Source organism: Lutjanus erythropterus, chromosome 10, assembly GCF_056507025.1.
Source record: "Lutjanus erythropterus isolate fLutEry1 chromosome 10, fLutEry1.hap2, whole genome shotgun sequence".
Lineage (NCBI taxonomy): Eukaryota > Metazoa > Chordata > Actinopteri > Lutjaniformes > Lutjanidae > Lutjanus > Lutjanus erythropterus.
Window position 1 is genome coordinate 19,064,661 of NC_139326.1, and position 16,350 is coordinate 19,081,010.

The window sequence follows — 16,350 nt, forward strand, 5'->3', positions numbered from 1 at the left end:
ACAGTACAATATACGGCACAGTGAGAAAAATGTCTCCACAGCTGAATAAACTGAAGAAAATCCAAACGCCAGTAGTTTACAAGACAGAGGTACATGGTCAAATCTGACATTGTTATTGCCATCTGAAAATATTTATATAACACATTGTGAAGATGACATAATTATGTTTAGCGTGTCATGAGCCTCAAACCTCTGACAATATTCAAACTTCCCACACAGCAGCACCCATGTTTATTGTATAATAACCATACCCCTTGTTTCTTTTATCAGTTTACTTTCATCATGCAGAACATAGTCATCAACTGCAATAAAAAAAAAAGACTGTCAGCTTTACCAGTCATTCACTTAATACCTCCCTTCAGCATTTTAAACACTGATGGGTCACAGTGGAAAATGCTGGACAAACTTCACCAAAAATCACATCACTTCTTATTCAGTTGTTGTTTATTTGTGAAGAAACATAGTATTGTGAAAATACTGGGGTATTTTCCACAGTTCAGTTACTGAACTATAGATTCTCTTTATATAAGTAACATTATTCCAAAAATGTCTTATTAGGGAGTCAAGCCACTGTGTGTAAGATCTGAACATTTCTGTCTCACAGAGATCTGAACAAAACTAGACTACAGGATAAATCCCCTCATGTACTTTGCGATGTCAGTGTTTAACTAGAAGAGTGTACTCAATGAGATGCCACCATATCTGACAGATGCAACAAAGTGAAGACGTGACATTTTGAATGAGGTTTTTCTGTATAACATATTTTAGTGTAAGTTCCTATCTAGATGTATGCAAAGGTTTTACTGAAGTGTTTTTCTATAGTGTGATCCCAGTTTTCTTTAAGATGCACAGATTAGTGTAATGGATTGGTGACTGAGCATCCTGGATTTGCCTTCCTTAATAAGGAAAACAATAAACAGGATATTCATCATTCTAACATTCATATTTATTAAGATCATTCTGTTATTTATTTAGAACTTAACAAGCAACCAGGCAGGTTTACTATTATCACAGAAATCTATAATTTTGGAGAAACTCAATATTATGTTAATGTTTTGGCACAGGGCTTATTGGACCGTCCCAAGAAACTGAATTCCAACAAGCAACCACTATCATATTCAAGGTCGAGTTACAGTTGATTTTGTAATGAAGTCTGCATCTCTGATTTGTTTTCTTACTGACCTTGAACGCATCAATATGGTGACTGTGGAGATGCATATTGGAGGTGGCTGTAAAGCAGACAAAACAGGGATTTATGCATTTATGCATGCATGACTTTAGTGGATCAGAGCATATAGGGCGTGGAATTATTGTGCAGAAGTTCCAGTTCAAGATGAGACTAAACTTTTCAATGTATGTCAGTTTTTCAGCCACAGCAAGGTCAAAATGTGGTTCATCAGGTAAGCCTTGCTTTTAGCCTAACGGTTATTGATGACTTGCAGCCCCTACCAGCCAGTTCTGAAGAGTGAGGAGTCTACAGCTGGTATAAAACAGTAAAATAGATTTTTGGGTCCAATAAAAATGCCAGATTATCTGTGGACAGTAGCTCCAGGCCTGTTGGTCACTCACACACACACTCACACAAACAACCTATCATATGATCTCAACCAAGCTTACATCTGATAATAAAAATGTGAAAGTGCAAAGCATCAAGTATATCACTGTGCAAAAGTCTTTATATCATTTTATTGGTTCTCTGTGCTAAGTTTGGCATAGCTTCATTCAGCTGATAAGGCAAATAAAGTCACAAGGCAGACATGGAGAGCACTTAAATATGGCATCTTCGAGAATAATACCTGTTTTGCAAGGCAGACCAATCATATACAGTAGCTACAGTATAATAAACCTATTTCTTGCTGTGGATCAATAAAATTACATAACAGAACACATGTTTTCTTTAAATCTACCCTGAGCTGTGAATTTAATTTGTGCAGATGACAAAACATTAAGCAGTAGATAGATTTTGGCACTGGAATGACAGAATGGCACTACAGGTCAAGGAATGCTGACATAAGAATTTCTGTCTGTTCATAATAACATACAGCTCAAATTTAAAACCCAGAATCATATGAATTTACTGTATATACAATCAGATACTACAGAGTTAATAAATATTAGGAGAAGGTGAATGAGTAACACATGAGTTATATGTCAGTGCAATGCAAATTAATGCATGTTATCTTAAACATTAGGTAGTTGGGATTGTTAAAGATTTTTCCACAATACAGGAGTTGTCGTGTTCATATAAGGTGAGGCATGTCCTCTGAGCAGGAGAGCATCTGTCCAGAGCGTCCCGGTAGCATGCGCACATCACATACTAAGGCTGTGTGTGCAGCGGCCCAGGTTCAGTTCTAGCATGGGCCCTTTGCCGTCCTTTGTCATCCCCTCTCTCTCTCTCCCCACTTTCTATTTTCAGTTGTCACAATCCAATAAAGGCAAGCAGCCTGAAAAAAAAATTCCTGAGGGGCAACTGAGAAAAATCTCTCTCTCAAAAAAAAAGAAAAGAAAAAAGTTTTTCACCTGTTTGTAAATCAGTGGAGAGAAAACAATTTAGATTCGACTCAAAAAACTGGATCGTCGCAATTGTTTCTCAGTTGCCTCTCGGGGCGTCTGTGAAAACTGACAGTTATCTACCCTAAAGATAACTCTCGCCCTGAACCATTCAAACTCTGGGACTAGAAATCTAGACATCCATTAGGCGGAAGACTGTGGTGATGATACAATCTGAGATCGGTTTCACTATTGGCTCTGGAAGGCACATGAGGATGAGGATCAGCTTAAGGATGGAACAAGAGAATCAGAAGTGAATAGAAGTTTCATTCTAATTCTTTGGATGGACGGCTATAATCCATATAAAGACCAGGCCAGAGGAGACATGAGGTTAATCTTTACCAAAATCACATTCTGCTGTAGCAGCAGATCCCTAGTGGTCATTTCCCTTTGAAAAGCAAACATCTCCTGCTATTTCTTGGCTTGTGTGCTCACAAGAATGTACATGTGCAAACAGTATGTGTGTGAGTTTATGCGTCTTTACTTCTTCAGTGAACCCATGTGAAGAAAGCTATGTCGTCCAAGTCCACGGGGTAGTCAGTGAGGTACATGGGGCCTTTATCAAAATGTTCCCCCTTGTAGCTCCTCCATCGACCGGCAGGCAGGTAAATGTCCCTCTCCTGCTTTCCTGGCTCTAACACCGGAGCCACCATCAGGTCATCCCCGATCAGGAACTGAGAGTCGATCTTATAGGCTGCCTCGTCGTCATTGGCGATCCACCAGAGGGGCCTTATGATTGGGTCCCCAGTATCGAGAACCTCGCCTGCTAGTTCGAGAACCCTTGGGGCGACCAGATTTTCATGGAGCTCTGTGAACTTCTGTGCTATCTGTACCACCTGCAGATGAATACACAAAGATTCATGTTAGCATCACAGTCGTTTCATTCATTCGTTTATAAATATTGAATTATGTTTAAATTGACTGTCATGCGTTCTATTACAATGTTTGCATACCAAAAAGAGCTACGTAAATTGCTGGATTATGATTGACACTAACTCAATAAACACTTCAATTTTGCTTGATGGAGACCTGATAAATATCTTGCAACTCATTTGCCCAGTGGGACAACTGGTAAAAAAGAATTGAACAATTAAACTATTTCGATAATTGATAAATGATTGATGTAATTTTTCATGCAAAAATGTCTCTTGAATATGGAGAGTTCCTGTTTGTCTAAATTTACAATTACATTAAACTGAATATCTTTGGGTTTTGGACTGACAAAACAAGACATTTGAAGACATCACCTTGGACTTTCAGAAATTGGGATGGAAATTTTTCACTATTTCATGACATTTTATGCATAGCCCTAGATTAAATCAACTTTAGTCTTTGTTGTTATTTGATGACGATCTCTAATAAATAAAACAATTTGTACAGAGACAAGTGAAATTTGACTTTGGGCAAGAAGACTTGCAAGTGAAAAGAAAACATTGATGCTGAACAATTTCATATTCCCAGAATCAACAATGAACTCCATCTTGCCTGTAAATAGCAGCTTTTTACTGCTTGATCTTTGACTGATGGTCAGCTGATAGCCAAATGATCTGTTGCAAAGTCCATGGGAAAAAAACTCCTTGTAAAGCCAAGTGTGAGCAAAATACTGTGATTACACAATAACAACCGAGGATCACTCAGATTATAGATATAGATGTTTTACTGCTGCTTTGTCATTGATATGTTTTTTGTGATGGTTATATGTTTTAAGACTGTTGCAATATTTTTATTTTATGTAAGGTGATCTTTAGTTCCACGAAAGGAGACTTAAAATAAAACTAATTATTACTATTTACTGTTATTAGAATTTTGATCAACTCAGAGCTTTGCCCATCTGGATTTTGGTTTAGTGGTCTTTAGTGAATAACTTAAACTGAAGATGTGAAAAGGATGAGGACAAAAATATATTATGAGTCACAGTTCTCATCCTGTGGATACAAAACATCTCAGACACATAATTCTGTTTTGCACTGTTTTCCTGTGGGAACGGGCAAAATAAACAATATGCTCTATTTTGGGTCTGTCTAAACCAGTGATTCTGCTTTGGCCTCCACTTGCTTCAGTACGGTAGGAAAGTCACCTTGAACAAATGAATATCTTTTATCTTCAAAGGACCTGCATGTTTATACACAGTGTTTACACAAAGTTTACACAATGGCGCCCTCTAGTGGTACTATCAAAAAAGACATTGAAAATAAATGGATATATACAATACATTTATGCTGCAACAATTCATCTGTCCAGAATAATTTGAAGATGAAATTATGCTACTGCTATTTTATCTTCTACTAGGATTTGTATCCCCTTGTATCCCAGCTGATTGTCTTTTGTTGTAGAGGAGTTAATTTTTTTTGTTTTTAGTGATTTTGGACATATGTTTGCAATACTATAATTACTCTTTGACTTTATTCATTGACAGAATTTTTAATGTTTGTGGTTTTTGCCAAAAGTGTCCTATGTACATAATTTTAGCATGGTACCACCCCACCCATGGTGAGGACTAATTAATTCAATGAGACAGTCAGATTGATACCTGTGCATAATAAGGAGTCAATTTGGGTAAATGTGCATATGTTATATGTTCTCATACTGACTGCAAAGACGCAATTATCACATAAAATCACTTAATTTATCCCCTATTTCTATTAAATTCAAATACAGAAAATAACAGAAGTAAAAAAACATTAAGATTTTCCAACTAATGCGACAGACCCACAGTTTCAGTGTGCTCACCTCATCGTCGTAGGCCCATGGTGGGATGGAGAACTGCATGGCAGGCATGAACGCAGACAGCTCCAACCATCGGATGTACAGCTCTCGGTCTGGCAGACCATTTTTTCCATCTAAACCACATGAAACACACACACAAAGATGTCAGATTTACTTTCAACTGGAAAACTCTATGTACCCATATGTTCTGGAGTACCATACCTGTGGTGCGGTTGGGGTATGCATTCCCTCCTATCATATCAGGTAGGACAAACTGGTATCCCAGAATGCTGATGGTCAGAACAGTCGGGATGATGGACTTGAGGCCGAGCTCATAACCCCACACAGAGTCTCTGTCGATGATCCTGAAGAAGCAGGAGATGTTCTGACTCTGGTAACCTACTCTCAGCTCTGCACGCTCACTGAACGGTATGGCCATCTCTGTGTATCGGCGGGTGAAGGTGGAGGGATCAGAGAGTGGAACCAGGGTGCTAAACTGGCGCGGGAGGTAGCTAGTTTCTCCTGCATCGAACTTAAAAGATGTTACGTCATAGCGGTGTTTGAGCATACGCAGATGTGAGGAATACCACTCACGGGCTTCTGGGTTGGTAAAGTCCAAGATCCCTCCAATGCCGTTCCACCAGCGAACCAGGGCAGGCAGCTCACCGCTCGGTTCCCGAATAAACAGTCCTTTCTCCACGGCAACACCAAAATTGATGGAGTCATAGTTGATGAAAGGATGCGTCCAGAGCGACACCTGGAACCCGTCCTCTCTGAGTTTGTCAAACATGCCGCTAGCATTGGGGAACTTTTGAGGGTCAAAGTCAAACTCTCCATAGTCGGCAGTGTAGCGGTCGTCCAGCTCCAGGTGTGAGCATGTGAAGCCATGCTTGGTGATGTCAGAGGCGTACTGCAGCAGCTTCTCCTGAGTTACAGCTGTCTTGTGGAGAGCCCACGTGGACCACAATGGTTGTTTGAACACTTCAGGAGATGGAACTTTGATAGGCTTCGGGAAATACCGACGCACCTGAGAAAAACACAGAGAGAGAGAAAGAGACTTACAACAGGGGTCTTCACATCAATAGTTTATGTTTTTTCATCCAAGAAAGCACAGCGAAAAAGTTTGTGCCTTAGTTCTATTTGGTTCATTTAGTTTAAAGGAAAAGGTTAACAGTTAGAAAAATTTGCTCATTCACTTTTTAGCCAAGAATTAGATGAGAAGATTAAAACCACTCTCTCATGTTTCTGTTAAAAACTAAAGTAGAGCTAGCAGCCAGTTAGTTTAGAGGAGCATAATGACTGGAACATAATGAGGGAAACACCTAGCATGGCCGTGAAGGAAGTCACTGCTCCCAGCCAAAAGGTTGTCCCACCCCACGAAAACAGAATAAGCCAGTTCTTCATACATCTTGTTTTCACCTAATCAACAGTCCCCAAAACTAAAGACACTGACAGTAACACAGAGAAAAGCAAATCAACACAATGGAGAAGCTAGGGACGGTTTTGGGTTTTGTTTTGCACCAAATTCTGGGCGGATCCGAATGTTTGAAATAACTGGGTATGCTAACTACTGTTTCCAAGTCTTCACTCCAGTTTTGCTTTTAGTTAATTTTGTTCTGCTATAATACACTCTCAAAGCAGGAAAGGTTGTTTCCGAAATTGGCTTTGCTCTGTAAGTAAGAGCCTGGAAGAGAACCAACATCTGCATTTTCAAGTATTCTTAATGCAGTGATTTTGTGTGTATCCAAGAATAAATGCAACAACTCCCACCTGAGCCAAAACATCTCAATCAGTAATGCTCTACACTTTGATTTTACTACTTTTAACACAAACTAATTTCTAAAAAAAACTACACTGTACTTTCTATGAATTCTACATGTTATGAAGAAAATAAGATGAGTTACTTTTACCCTACCATCAAAATAAATATACACAGTGTGTCTAAACTCACCATGTATTTGTGAATAGAGGTAACATCTGACCCCACACACACTCTGTAGCTGAGCTCAGGTAAGGCCTGCTGTCCCTCTGGCGGTCTGAAGGGTGAGTCCTGGTATCGGGACTGGAACCTGAGCATCCTGTCCTTCTCTGACCAGCCCAAATGAAACGGCACCGAGTCATTAATCTTGATGGCAGTCGCATTCGAAGACAGCCAATAGCGTTCCAAGATTCCCCCAAAGGCGTTTCGATTGGAGTAAACATCACTGGTGATGAAGGGTTGTGGTTCCTGCTCGCCCTGGATCCTGACAGGCCAGTACTGTGTCGCTGTCTCTGCCCCTCCGTACCAATGAGAGTCATTATAGGCCATGGCGTGCTCCACCGAATGCTTATTCTGCAGCTCCTCCCAGCGGACGCGGTAACACATCACCGTGTCCTTCGGCCGAACCGTCTGGATAAAGAAGTTGAGCTTGCCAGAGTCTGACTGAGTGCAGCTGAGGATATTTCCCTCCTTTGAGCAGGAGTCCAGATCCAGAGCGCCAGACCTGGACGGAGCATTGACAGAGTAGAGAGGAAAAACAATAAATAAACTTGGTACTGCACTAACAGAGCCAGTGTTGTTCAGAGTAAGTCATATTTCTATATTGCTGAAAAGATAAGGTTCACAAAAAAACACTACAACAGAGAGGAAATCCAATCACAATACAGAAAATATTGCATGTTATTATATGGCATACAATATCAGATATTGTATTACTCTATTTTAGATCACATTAGTCTGTTGCTCTGGGGTTGTGCTGTGGCTAATTCCGTTGGTCTGAGCTCTGCTGATAAAGGACATGACTAAATCAGTCTTCCCTGAGGGTGTAATCATGCGTCTGTCTCGTCTGGATTTCCATTATCCATCGACACAGTGCAGCTTTTTAGTACGGCCCAGCACACAAAGAGGAACAACTGTGCCGAGGCCAGAAAAGTGATATACTGCATGTTAAAAGGGTTATTGTTGGCCAAGATTTACTGACTGTTAGTTTCACAGTCAAAGTATTTATAACAGGAACCCACTGGATTGCATGACAGTGTACAATTGTTCCCGTTTTTCTGGTCACTCGTGATTTTGATTGTTCTGAAATGGCCAAAAATCAGCAGGATAATAATTATCCTGTATATCCTGCTTCCCCTGAAGCTGAAATGATTATCTGATTAAAAGAAAATTCAGCTGAATCTATTTTGATGGATCAACAAGAAAAGAAAGGAAACAAACTGTGCAGTTGAGATAAAAACAAAACAAAACACTTGAGGCTTATAGAAAGAATCTGATCTCACCTCATTATATCTAATAAAGAGTTGACGGAGCGCAGTGCAGAAAACTGGGACATGTACGCAGCTGGGATGTCTCATATAATAGTTAATAACATCACAGTTAGACTGGAAAGGCTAAGGCTGGAAAAATACTTTACAAGGCATGAGAAGGGAAGCAGACTGATGCAACCTTTTGTAAATAAAGACAAATTTGGTATTTATTTGTGTTAAATATATATATCTAAGCCTAACTGAAGAGAGAGGCTGACTGTTAAAACATGAAGTAAGGATAAATTAAGCTATAATAGAGTTATTACACATGTCTGATGAATCAAACTTGAAATTGGTCAGTGATGTCATAGATTTGGACATTTTATGGTAAACATCATCAGTCAGAGGCCGTATTCACAAAGCTTCCTTGTAAAAACAAAAGTTGCTCTTATGAAATTCTAAGGAAATTCTAAGGATTGTGACGTTTTCTAAGTATTTCCCCATTTCAAGATAAGAGTATGTACTGGTTAAGATAGAAGTTGCTCACAAAACAACCTGGCCCTTGAAAGAGTTCCTAAGGGGAAAAACTGTCTGTGATTCTGTCATTATCTACTCACCCTAATGCCAACTGCAGGTTGGCAGGAGTTTCACAGGAAAACCGTCTCAAACAATGTAAGCAAATGGTGACCATTTTTTTTAAAAAACAACCTAAAAGAACACATGCAAAATGTCTCCATATTGCTCGTCTGGTGTAATCGAAGCCTTGACGTGCCAAAGTGACTTGAAATACATTCATTTATACAATGTTTAGCTTGTAGCCACATTCACATGTACGTGCAGATCATCTGAACTAGGTGTGATCATTTGTGCACTCAAGTGAACGCGGCTAGCCAGGGCTTGTTAAGGAATTTTAATTATTTATTTATTTATTTTTTGGTTGATCACCATTCACTTAAACTGGTTAGGAGATTCTGCAATGCTGTTTTCCCATGAATTTTCATTTTAGGATGAACTGTCTCTTTAAGTAGAGGAGAAAAACAAAGAGGTGTGAGAAATATTCCCCAAACTGTGAATGCCAGTTAGTTAGTAAAACACAACAGATTAGATCATGCAGAGATAATGTTTGTGACTGATCTCATTAGAGTTTGGTTCACATAATGATAATAAAAAAATATATATTTATTTATAAATGACCTTTATTCACAAAATGGCATTCATGGACACAGCAGGCTTGTCCTGTTAATATCAAATAAGTATATTATTATAAAAGTAAATATTAAGAACTAAATTTTCAGCACAGTAAATAAATAAAAGCAAATAAACATAACTATCTGTATGTAAAAAGGCTATTGCAAAAGTAGACCTGTTTTTAAATATTTTGTAGTCTACTTTTAAAGTATTCATGTAGTTTAAGTATTCATAATTACACCATGTCTTAATAGAAACTAAATTCTACCAATTTCACTGTCTAATCTCTCTCCATTATAACTAAGAGTTCTTGTGCTTTTTTGGATCAACCAATCACATTCTGTAGTAGTATGAGTCATACTAGCAACTGGGTCAACCACACCTCTTCACAAAGATTAAGGTTTCTGTCCCTGTGTGCTCAGAGTTGCTTTGTGAGTCTTCCTAAACCATTCTTAAGCTAGGAGTCCTAGAGAGGAATTTTTAAGGCTAAAGAAGGAGCTCTCTGATAGGATTCTCAGAATATTTGTGAATACGACCCAGCAGCACTGCAAGGAATCTTATGGATAAAATGTGGGTGACTGGATTATTTCCAATGGAGACACAAGAGTTAGATTTACAAAAATGTACTTTTTTAAAAAATGTAAATATGATAACAGAAGATTTTTTCACATTGACAGATAATTAATTGAATAACCCCCACAGTGAACCCACCTGAAGGTCATAGTGAAGATGACAGCCCCCGCCTGGTTATGAATGATAAAACCGTCCTTGTTGAGGTCTAACAGCTCAGCCTTCAGCAGCTGGGCTTTACGGAGGGACGCTGAGTAGTAGCACCAGGCCACCACAGCAGCGAGCACCAACACACAGCCCAGCATGCCGGCCATCACCAGAGGCCGGCCTTCATGAGCCAGCTTCTTCTTCAGGGGAGAACCACCAGCTCCCCCGGCCGGCTGCGGCTCCCCAGGAGCCACTGGGACAATCTGATACATGCCGAAGACTTCAAACAGTGAGGTGTGCAGGGAAGCAGGTTTGGAGAAGGAGTGGCAGGGGTGGAGAGGTTAACTTGCTGTTAGTGTTGGTGAAAATGTCTGGTTTATATCGTCTTCGCAGTGGCAGTAGTGGAGGTGAAGGGAAACCTGATGTCTACCTGCCAATCTTCAGCAAAGTCTCCATTTCTGAGTAAGAGCTGATTTGTCTAAACCTGCAAGACAAGACAAATAAACAGTCAGTAGAGGCACGGCACAGCGGGTCAAACCAGCCCGTCCTCATTCCAAGGTCATAAAATATCACCATTTTGACACGCCCCTTTGGCATCACGTACAACCAAGCAAGGGACCTTTTAGCATCTGTATGAGACACACCAGGCTTTCAAGTAACTTCAGCGGAAATCCATCCGCATCAGATGACCTAATATAAGGAGTGAAAAGGTTTGTGTTTGAAGGAAATGGGGTATGTGGATGGATGGGTGAAACAAACACAGGACTTACACCCAAGAGGCTGGGGTTCCTGTCCTGTCCTGTGTAAAAAACAGAAGTCAATGATATCTTAAGTTCTACGTAACTTACTTACTACAGTGTTACTTATGTCACATTATTTCAGTAATGGAATATTGGCTACTTATTTTAACACCCAACCATGATGTTTTAATAAAGCTAACCCAGTAGTTTGCATTTGTATTTTAGGTGTATAGAATTATTAAAAATACCAATGAAAGTTGATGTTATTTTTCAAAACACTTTCCAAAACACTTTTACAAACTGCTTCAAAGCAGCAAAATAAAAACAGTGCAGAGTCCAAGAAACAGACAATAAACAAACAAACAATAATATTACATAAATTATGAGCATTGACTGATATATCATTATCTGAATTTTTTTACTCCCCAATATCAGTATTGGCAGCAGCCCCGAAAAATCCAGTATCCACCAAGCTCTAACCAAACTCTAACCAGCATTTTCACAACATTAGCCACGTGTTAAAAGACCTGGGATGAGAATGGGTGGGTAAAATCAGCCAATCATATATTGATATACATACTAGTTAAATTCCAAATCTTTAATATGGGACATACAAATCCACTGTTGGACTACTGTAACCTTCATCACAGAAGGCACTTGATGACAGTCCAGTTTATTTTGGACCCAATTATCACCACTGAGTCTCCAGGTACTATTGTTATAAATAGCTTCAGAGCTCTTCACACTGCGTGCTGCTGTGACCATTTAAAACATTCATCACTCACCCTCACATCTCCCACTAGTTTCTAAAAACACATCTACTGTAGAATGATTCTGTAAGAGTGTTCATTTTCTCTAAAACACACAAAATTTGCATATACAGATGCATGCAAAATAGGTCTGTAACACACAGTACACAACTTTGACTTTTAAATGAACCATTGGACCTTGAACCCTTGTATTTTATGTTTGTCCCTCTCATAGATTATTAGACTGCCTGTACTTTGAAGCAGCCTACCCAAAGAAATATGACTCGCAAAAATTGTTTTATCTCTTTCAAAAACACACTTTTGCAGACAGGGTTCTATCTGAATCACTCCCGATGTGTTGCATTTACTGCATTTCAGTTGTATTACCCTTCATTCCTATTTTTCACAATTTTTTGCACACATAAATGTAAGATTTGGTCTATTCTAAAACAGTTCTATGGTAGTGGTTATGAGGGATGTTAATAATTGATCATTAATCAATCAATCACTGTTAAAATTTAATCAATTAAAAATTTATTAACAAGCAAGGTGTGTTTTGTGTACCATTTCTGCAGAGCTCACTAGTTTTCATAAGAAAACTTTTTTCATTTGAACCCATTTGTTCAATCCAATCCAATCCAACTTTATTTGTAAAGCACTTTATAAGCAACCGCAGTGGACCAAAGTGCTGTACAGAAATAAAATACAAGAAGAGATTAAATGACATAAAACAACTATACAATTTAAAGCAATAGAAAAATAAAATTAAAACAAATATATATATATATACATATACATACACACATACATATGCACATACATACAATACATTCAACATCTCACATGATGTTAAAAGCCAGGGAGAAGAGATGGGTTTTAAGATGTGATTTAAAAACAGGCAGCGAGGAGGCCTGTCTGATGTGGAGAGGCAGATCATTCCACAGTTTAGGAGCTGCTACAGCAAAGGCACGGTCACCTCTGAGCTTTCGCTTAGTTTTAGGTACACTCAGGAGCAGCTGATCAGCTGACCTGAGAGAGCGGAGGGGTGTATAAGGCTGCAGCAGTTCGGAGAGGTAGGGCGGGGCGAGACCATTTAGGGATTTAAAAGTAAATAAAAGAATTTTAAAATTGATCCTAAAATGGATGGGCAACCAGTGAAGTGAGGCTAAAATGGGGGAAATGTGCTCGTGCTTATGTGTGCCAGTTAAAAGACGTGCCGCAGCATTTTGCACCATCTGAAGACGAGCGACAGAGGACCCACTAACCCCCACATAAAGTGCATTACAGTAATCCAGCCTAGTGGTCACAAAGGCGTGGATTACTGTTTCAAAGTGCTGTTTTGAAAGAAACGGTTTAATTTTGGCAAGTTGCCTCAATTGGAAAAAGCTTGACTTAACAACTGACCTGATTTGACAGTCGAGCTTGAGATCAGCATCTACTTTAACCCCAAGATTAGTGACAGTTGGCTTAATGAACTGGGCCAGGGAACCCAGATCTACAGGGGGAGCCCCAGAGGTGCCACCAAAAACCATCACCTCTGTCTTTTTCTCATTAAAATTTAAAAAGTTTAAAGCCATCCAGGCCTTTATGTCATCAAGACACCTGAGTAGCGGTTTGACAGAATAGGAGTCTTTCTTTTTGAGAGGGACATAAATCTGACTGTCATCTGCGTAACAGTGGAATGAGATACCATGATTTCTCAGTATGGAACCAAGTGGAAGCAAGTAGAGAGAGAAGAGAAGAGGCCCTAAAACTGAGCCCTGTGGGACCCCACATGAGAGATGAGCAGAGGAGGACACAGAGTCACCAAGGCTGACACAAAAAGTTCGATCAGCCAAGTATGACCTGAACCACTCCAGTGCTACACCCCTGATACCCACCCACTGTTCCAAACGAGAGATTAAAAGTTCATGGTCCACTGTGTCAAATGCAGCAGTTAAATCTAAAAGCACAAGAATAACACAGTCACCGGCATCAGTGGCTAAAAAGATATCATTAAAAACTCTTAAAAGAGCTGATTCGGTGCTGTGCAAGGTTTTAAAACCAGATTGGAAGACCTCAAGAATGTTGTGCTCATCCAGAAAAACCATTAATTTGTTGAATAAGAGCAGACAGAAAAGAGAAGTCGTTTTGAACAAGAGCCTTATTTTTTTATGATTCTGTTCATTTAAATTGTTTGAGCATCATAAATGAATGTTTCAGATATTTAATGTGCCGGTAGATTTTTTTTTAAACAAAACTTAAACTGAAGAGAAGATGTGCATTTGTATCTTATTAATTATTCATGTTCAGTGAATTACTGATTGTTAATGTGTTCCACTGTCATTTAGGGGAAATGCACAACATTTGTATTCCTAGTGGATATAGATGAGTATGTTTCTATATCTTGTCAATAAGGATACATGTTACTGTACTGTGTGCACTTGCTGTCGAGTGTAGAATAGTTCAGCAGCAGCAGCAGCAGCATCCAACAGAGCACAGGGACTTTACTATGGAAAATGGCAGGGAGCCAGGCTCTGTAGCCACATAAAAACTGGTGGCAGCAGAACCAATAACAACTTAAAAACAGCCTATTATCATAGAAAATTCAGACACCATGTCAGCATGCTTAGATTACATTCATCTCTCAGGTCAGAACACACTGGACGTGAGTAAATAATATTTAAGAGCAGCAGCCCTCAAATAACTGTGCTGCAGCAAACCTGCAGTTTTCACACAGAGCCCTGGCCAATCATCCACAGCAGAACCATATTTAACCTCCCAACAGGTATCATTATGTTCCAGCTCAACTCTTATTTTATTCTCATGATGGTTAGTGGCAATGCAGCAGGGAGGGAAGGAAACCTTGTAAATGCATGCAATGCAAAAACTGAGTTCCTGAGCTCAAACCAGCCCTTCACAGACAGACTGTGGTCTCACACATCTTCCTCTTTATGCTAGTTAATTTACACAAAAGTATGTTGTAATAAGATCCACTACTTTCACTTTGTGTTTCAACTTAACTTGATTTATTGTCATATTGCCATGTTAAAGGCACAAGTAATGCCATGACACATTGTGTTATGAGAGTCTATAATATTATATATAATATATATATATATAATATATATATAATATTATATATTATATTATACTATATTATAGAATATTATAGAATATTAGCTCTCAACCAACCAACACTGGATTCTTGGGGCAGATGCTGATAACCATAATAGGGAGTAAAAATCTGCATTCTGCATTATGTTCAATTTGTGTAGAGGTCCCTGTGGTAGTTTAGCAGGCATAATACTGAATTAATTGTGCAAAATTCTTCTGATTATTTTAAGTGCGCGTAAATTAGCGCCTACACTGTGACCAGAAATCATTTTAATATTGTTGGGTTTTGGGGACCAGTGGTATGCAGTGCAACTTGCTGCTTTAAACAGCAGTAAATAACCATGCAGTCTGATCAGTGCAGTACAGCAGGCTGTACTCTGCACGTTATGCACGTTTTCTTATCGAGCAGTGAGCTCATAAACTCAGGTACACGTTTCCTCCACAGTAACTGTTAACTGGTGTGTGTTCACATTAGTTGCAGCTAAATACCTAAAAACAACAGAATTAAAACACTGTCGTCTGACTTGTGTGGATACGTACAGTGCCATAGTGGTTTTAACAAGGGGACAAACTGTATTGACCAAACATTTCCAGTGTACCAGAGGCAGATAACCCGTCGATAACCCACCAGCACTCGTCGACACGGCTGTCGACGCTGTATCGATTCGGAACATTTCAGTGACACCGTAACCTGGCTGCACCAATTGTCACGAACTGCGTTTCAAAACGGTGTTTTTCAGAAAAACAATGCTGCCAATAACTATACTTATAACAAACAAGTTACACAACAAATGAACTGCGATTCACGGCGCTGTGGTCATAAAAGCAGAGTTATCTTACCTCCGCATCGGACTCGCCGGTGTCATTGTGTACAGCTCGGAGCGCAGTAGGCCACTGCGCAGCCGCAGAGCGGTTTGAAGCCATGGTCCCGCCCAATGTCAAACAAGTTAGAAGGGGATTCGTCCACGCATCTGTCAATCATACACAACAAGTCATCCAGTTGACGTCTGGGAAATGTAGTGTGAGAACACTAGTCCAGAATTCGTCCCAACAAGCGATAAACAGGAGATTTTGAGGTTTATTTTTTGTCAACAGCTGAAACTATCAAACCCACAGGACAGACATAACATCGATAAACTGATGTTAACTATTATTCATCTTTGGAATTATCGCCTGGATTTTTTTACATTAATTTAACGACCGTCGCCCGTGGAAACAACAAAAATATCAAAACAGACTTGTTGTATTTTATCTTTGATCGGAAGATATACCGTGGATATATGTGATTTAACTGCATTTTATTTATTTATTTATTTTTTACCAACTATTTGTTTTGAAGACTTTGAAGTATAAGCAGACATTTTTGTTGCTGTTTG

General features: G+C 39.3%; 2 protein-coding genes across 2 annotated transcripts in view; one reads left to right on the top strand and one right to left on the bottom strand.

Annotated features, from left to right (window-relative positions):
- The window catches only part of LOC146320300 (lymphocyte antigen 6G-like), a 128,811-nt gene that overhangs the window by 1,787 nt on the left and 110,674 nt on the right, over positions 1-16,350 (top strand). The window lies entirely within an intron of this gene.
- Positions 1,675-15,928, bottom strand: LOC146320301 (alpha-galactosidase MYORG-like). The gene is made up of 6 exons (XM_084728522.1): positions 15,815-15,928; positions 10,384-10,873; positions 7,208-7,739; positions 5,479-6,283; positions 5,281-5,390; positions 1,675-3,386 (listed from the first exon to the last, which is right to left on the bottom strand). Exons 2-6 carry the CDS (start codon positions 10,659-10,661, stop codon positions 3,039-3,041), a joined length of 2,073 nt encoding a protein of 690 aa, XP_084584648.1. The 5' UTR covers positions 10,662-10,873; positions 15,815-15,928; the 3' UTR covers positions 1,675-3,038.

Excerpts from the sequence above, each read along its gene's own strand:
- LOC146320301 (XM_084728522.1), bottom strand. The coding sequence starts at position 10,661 with ATGTATCAGATTGTCCCAGTGGCTCCTGGGGAGCCGCAGCCGGCCGGG. Across the intron at positions 7,740-10,383 it reads ATCTTCACTATGACCTTCAG|GTCTGGCGCTCTGGATCTGG; the intron begins GTGGGTTCACTG and ends TGCTCCGTCCAG. Across the intron at positions 3,387-5,280 it reads CATGGGCCTACGACGATGAG|GTGGTACAGATAGCACAGAA; the intron begins GTGAGCACACTG and ends ATTCATCTGCAG.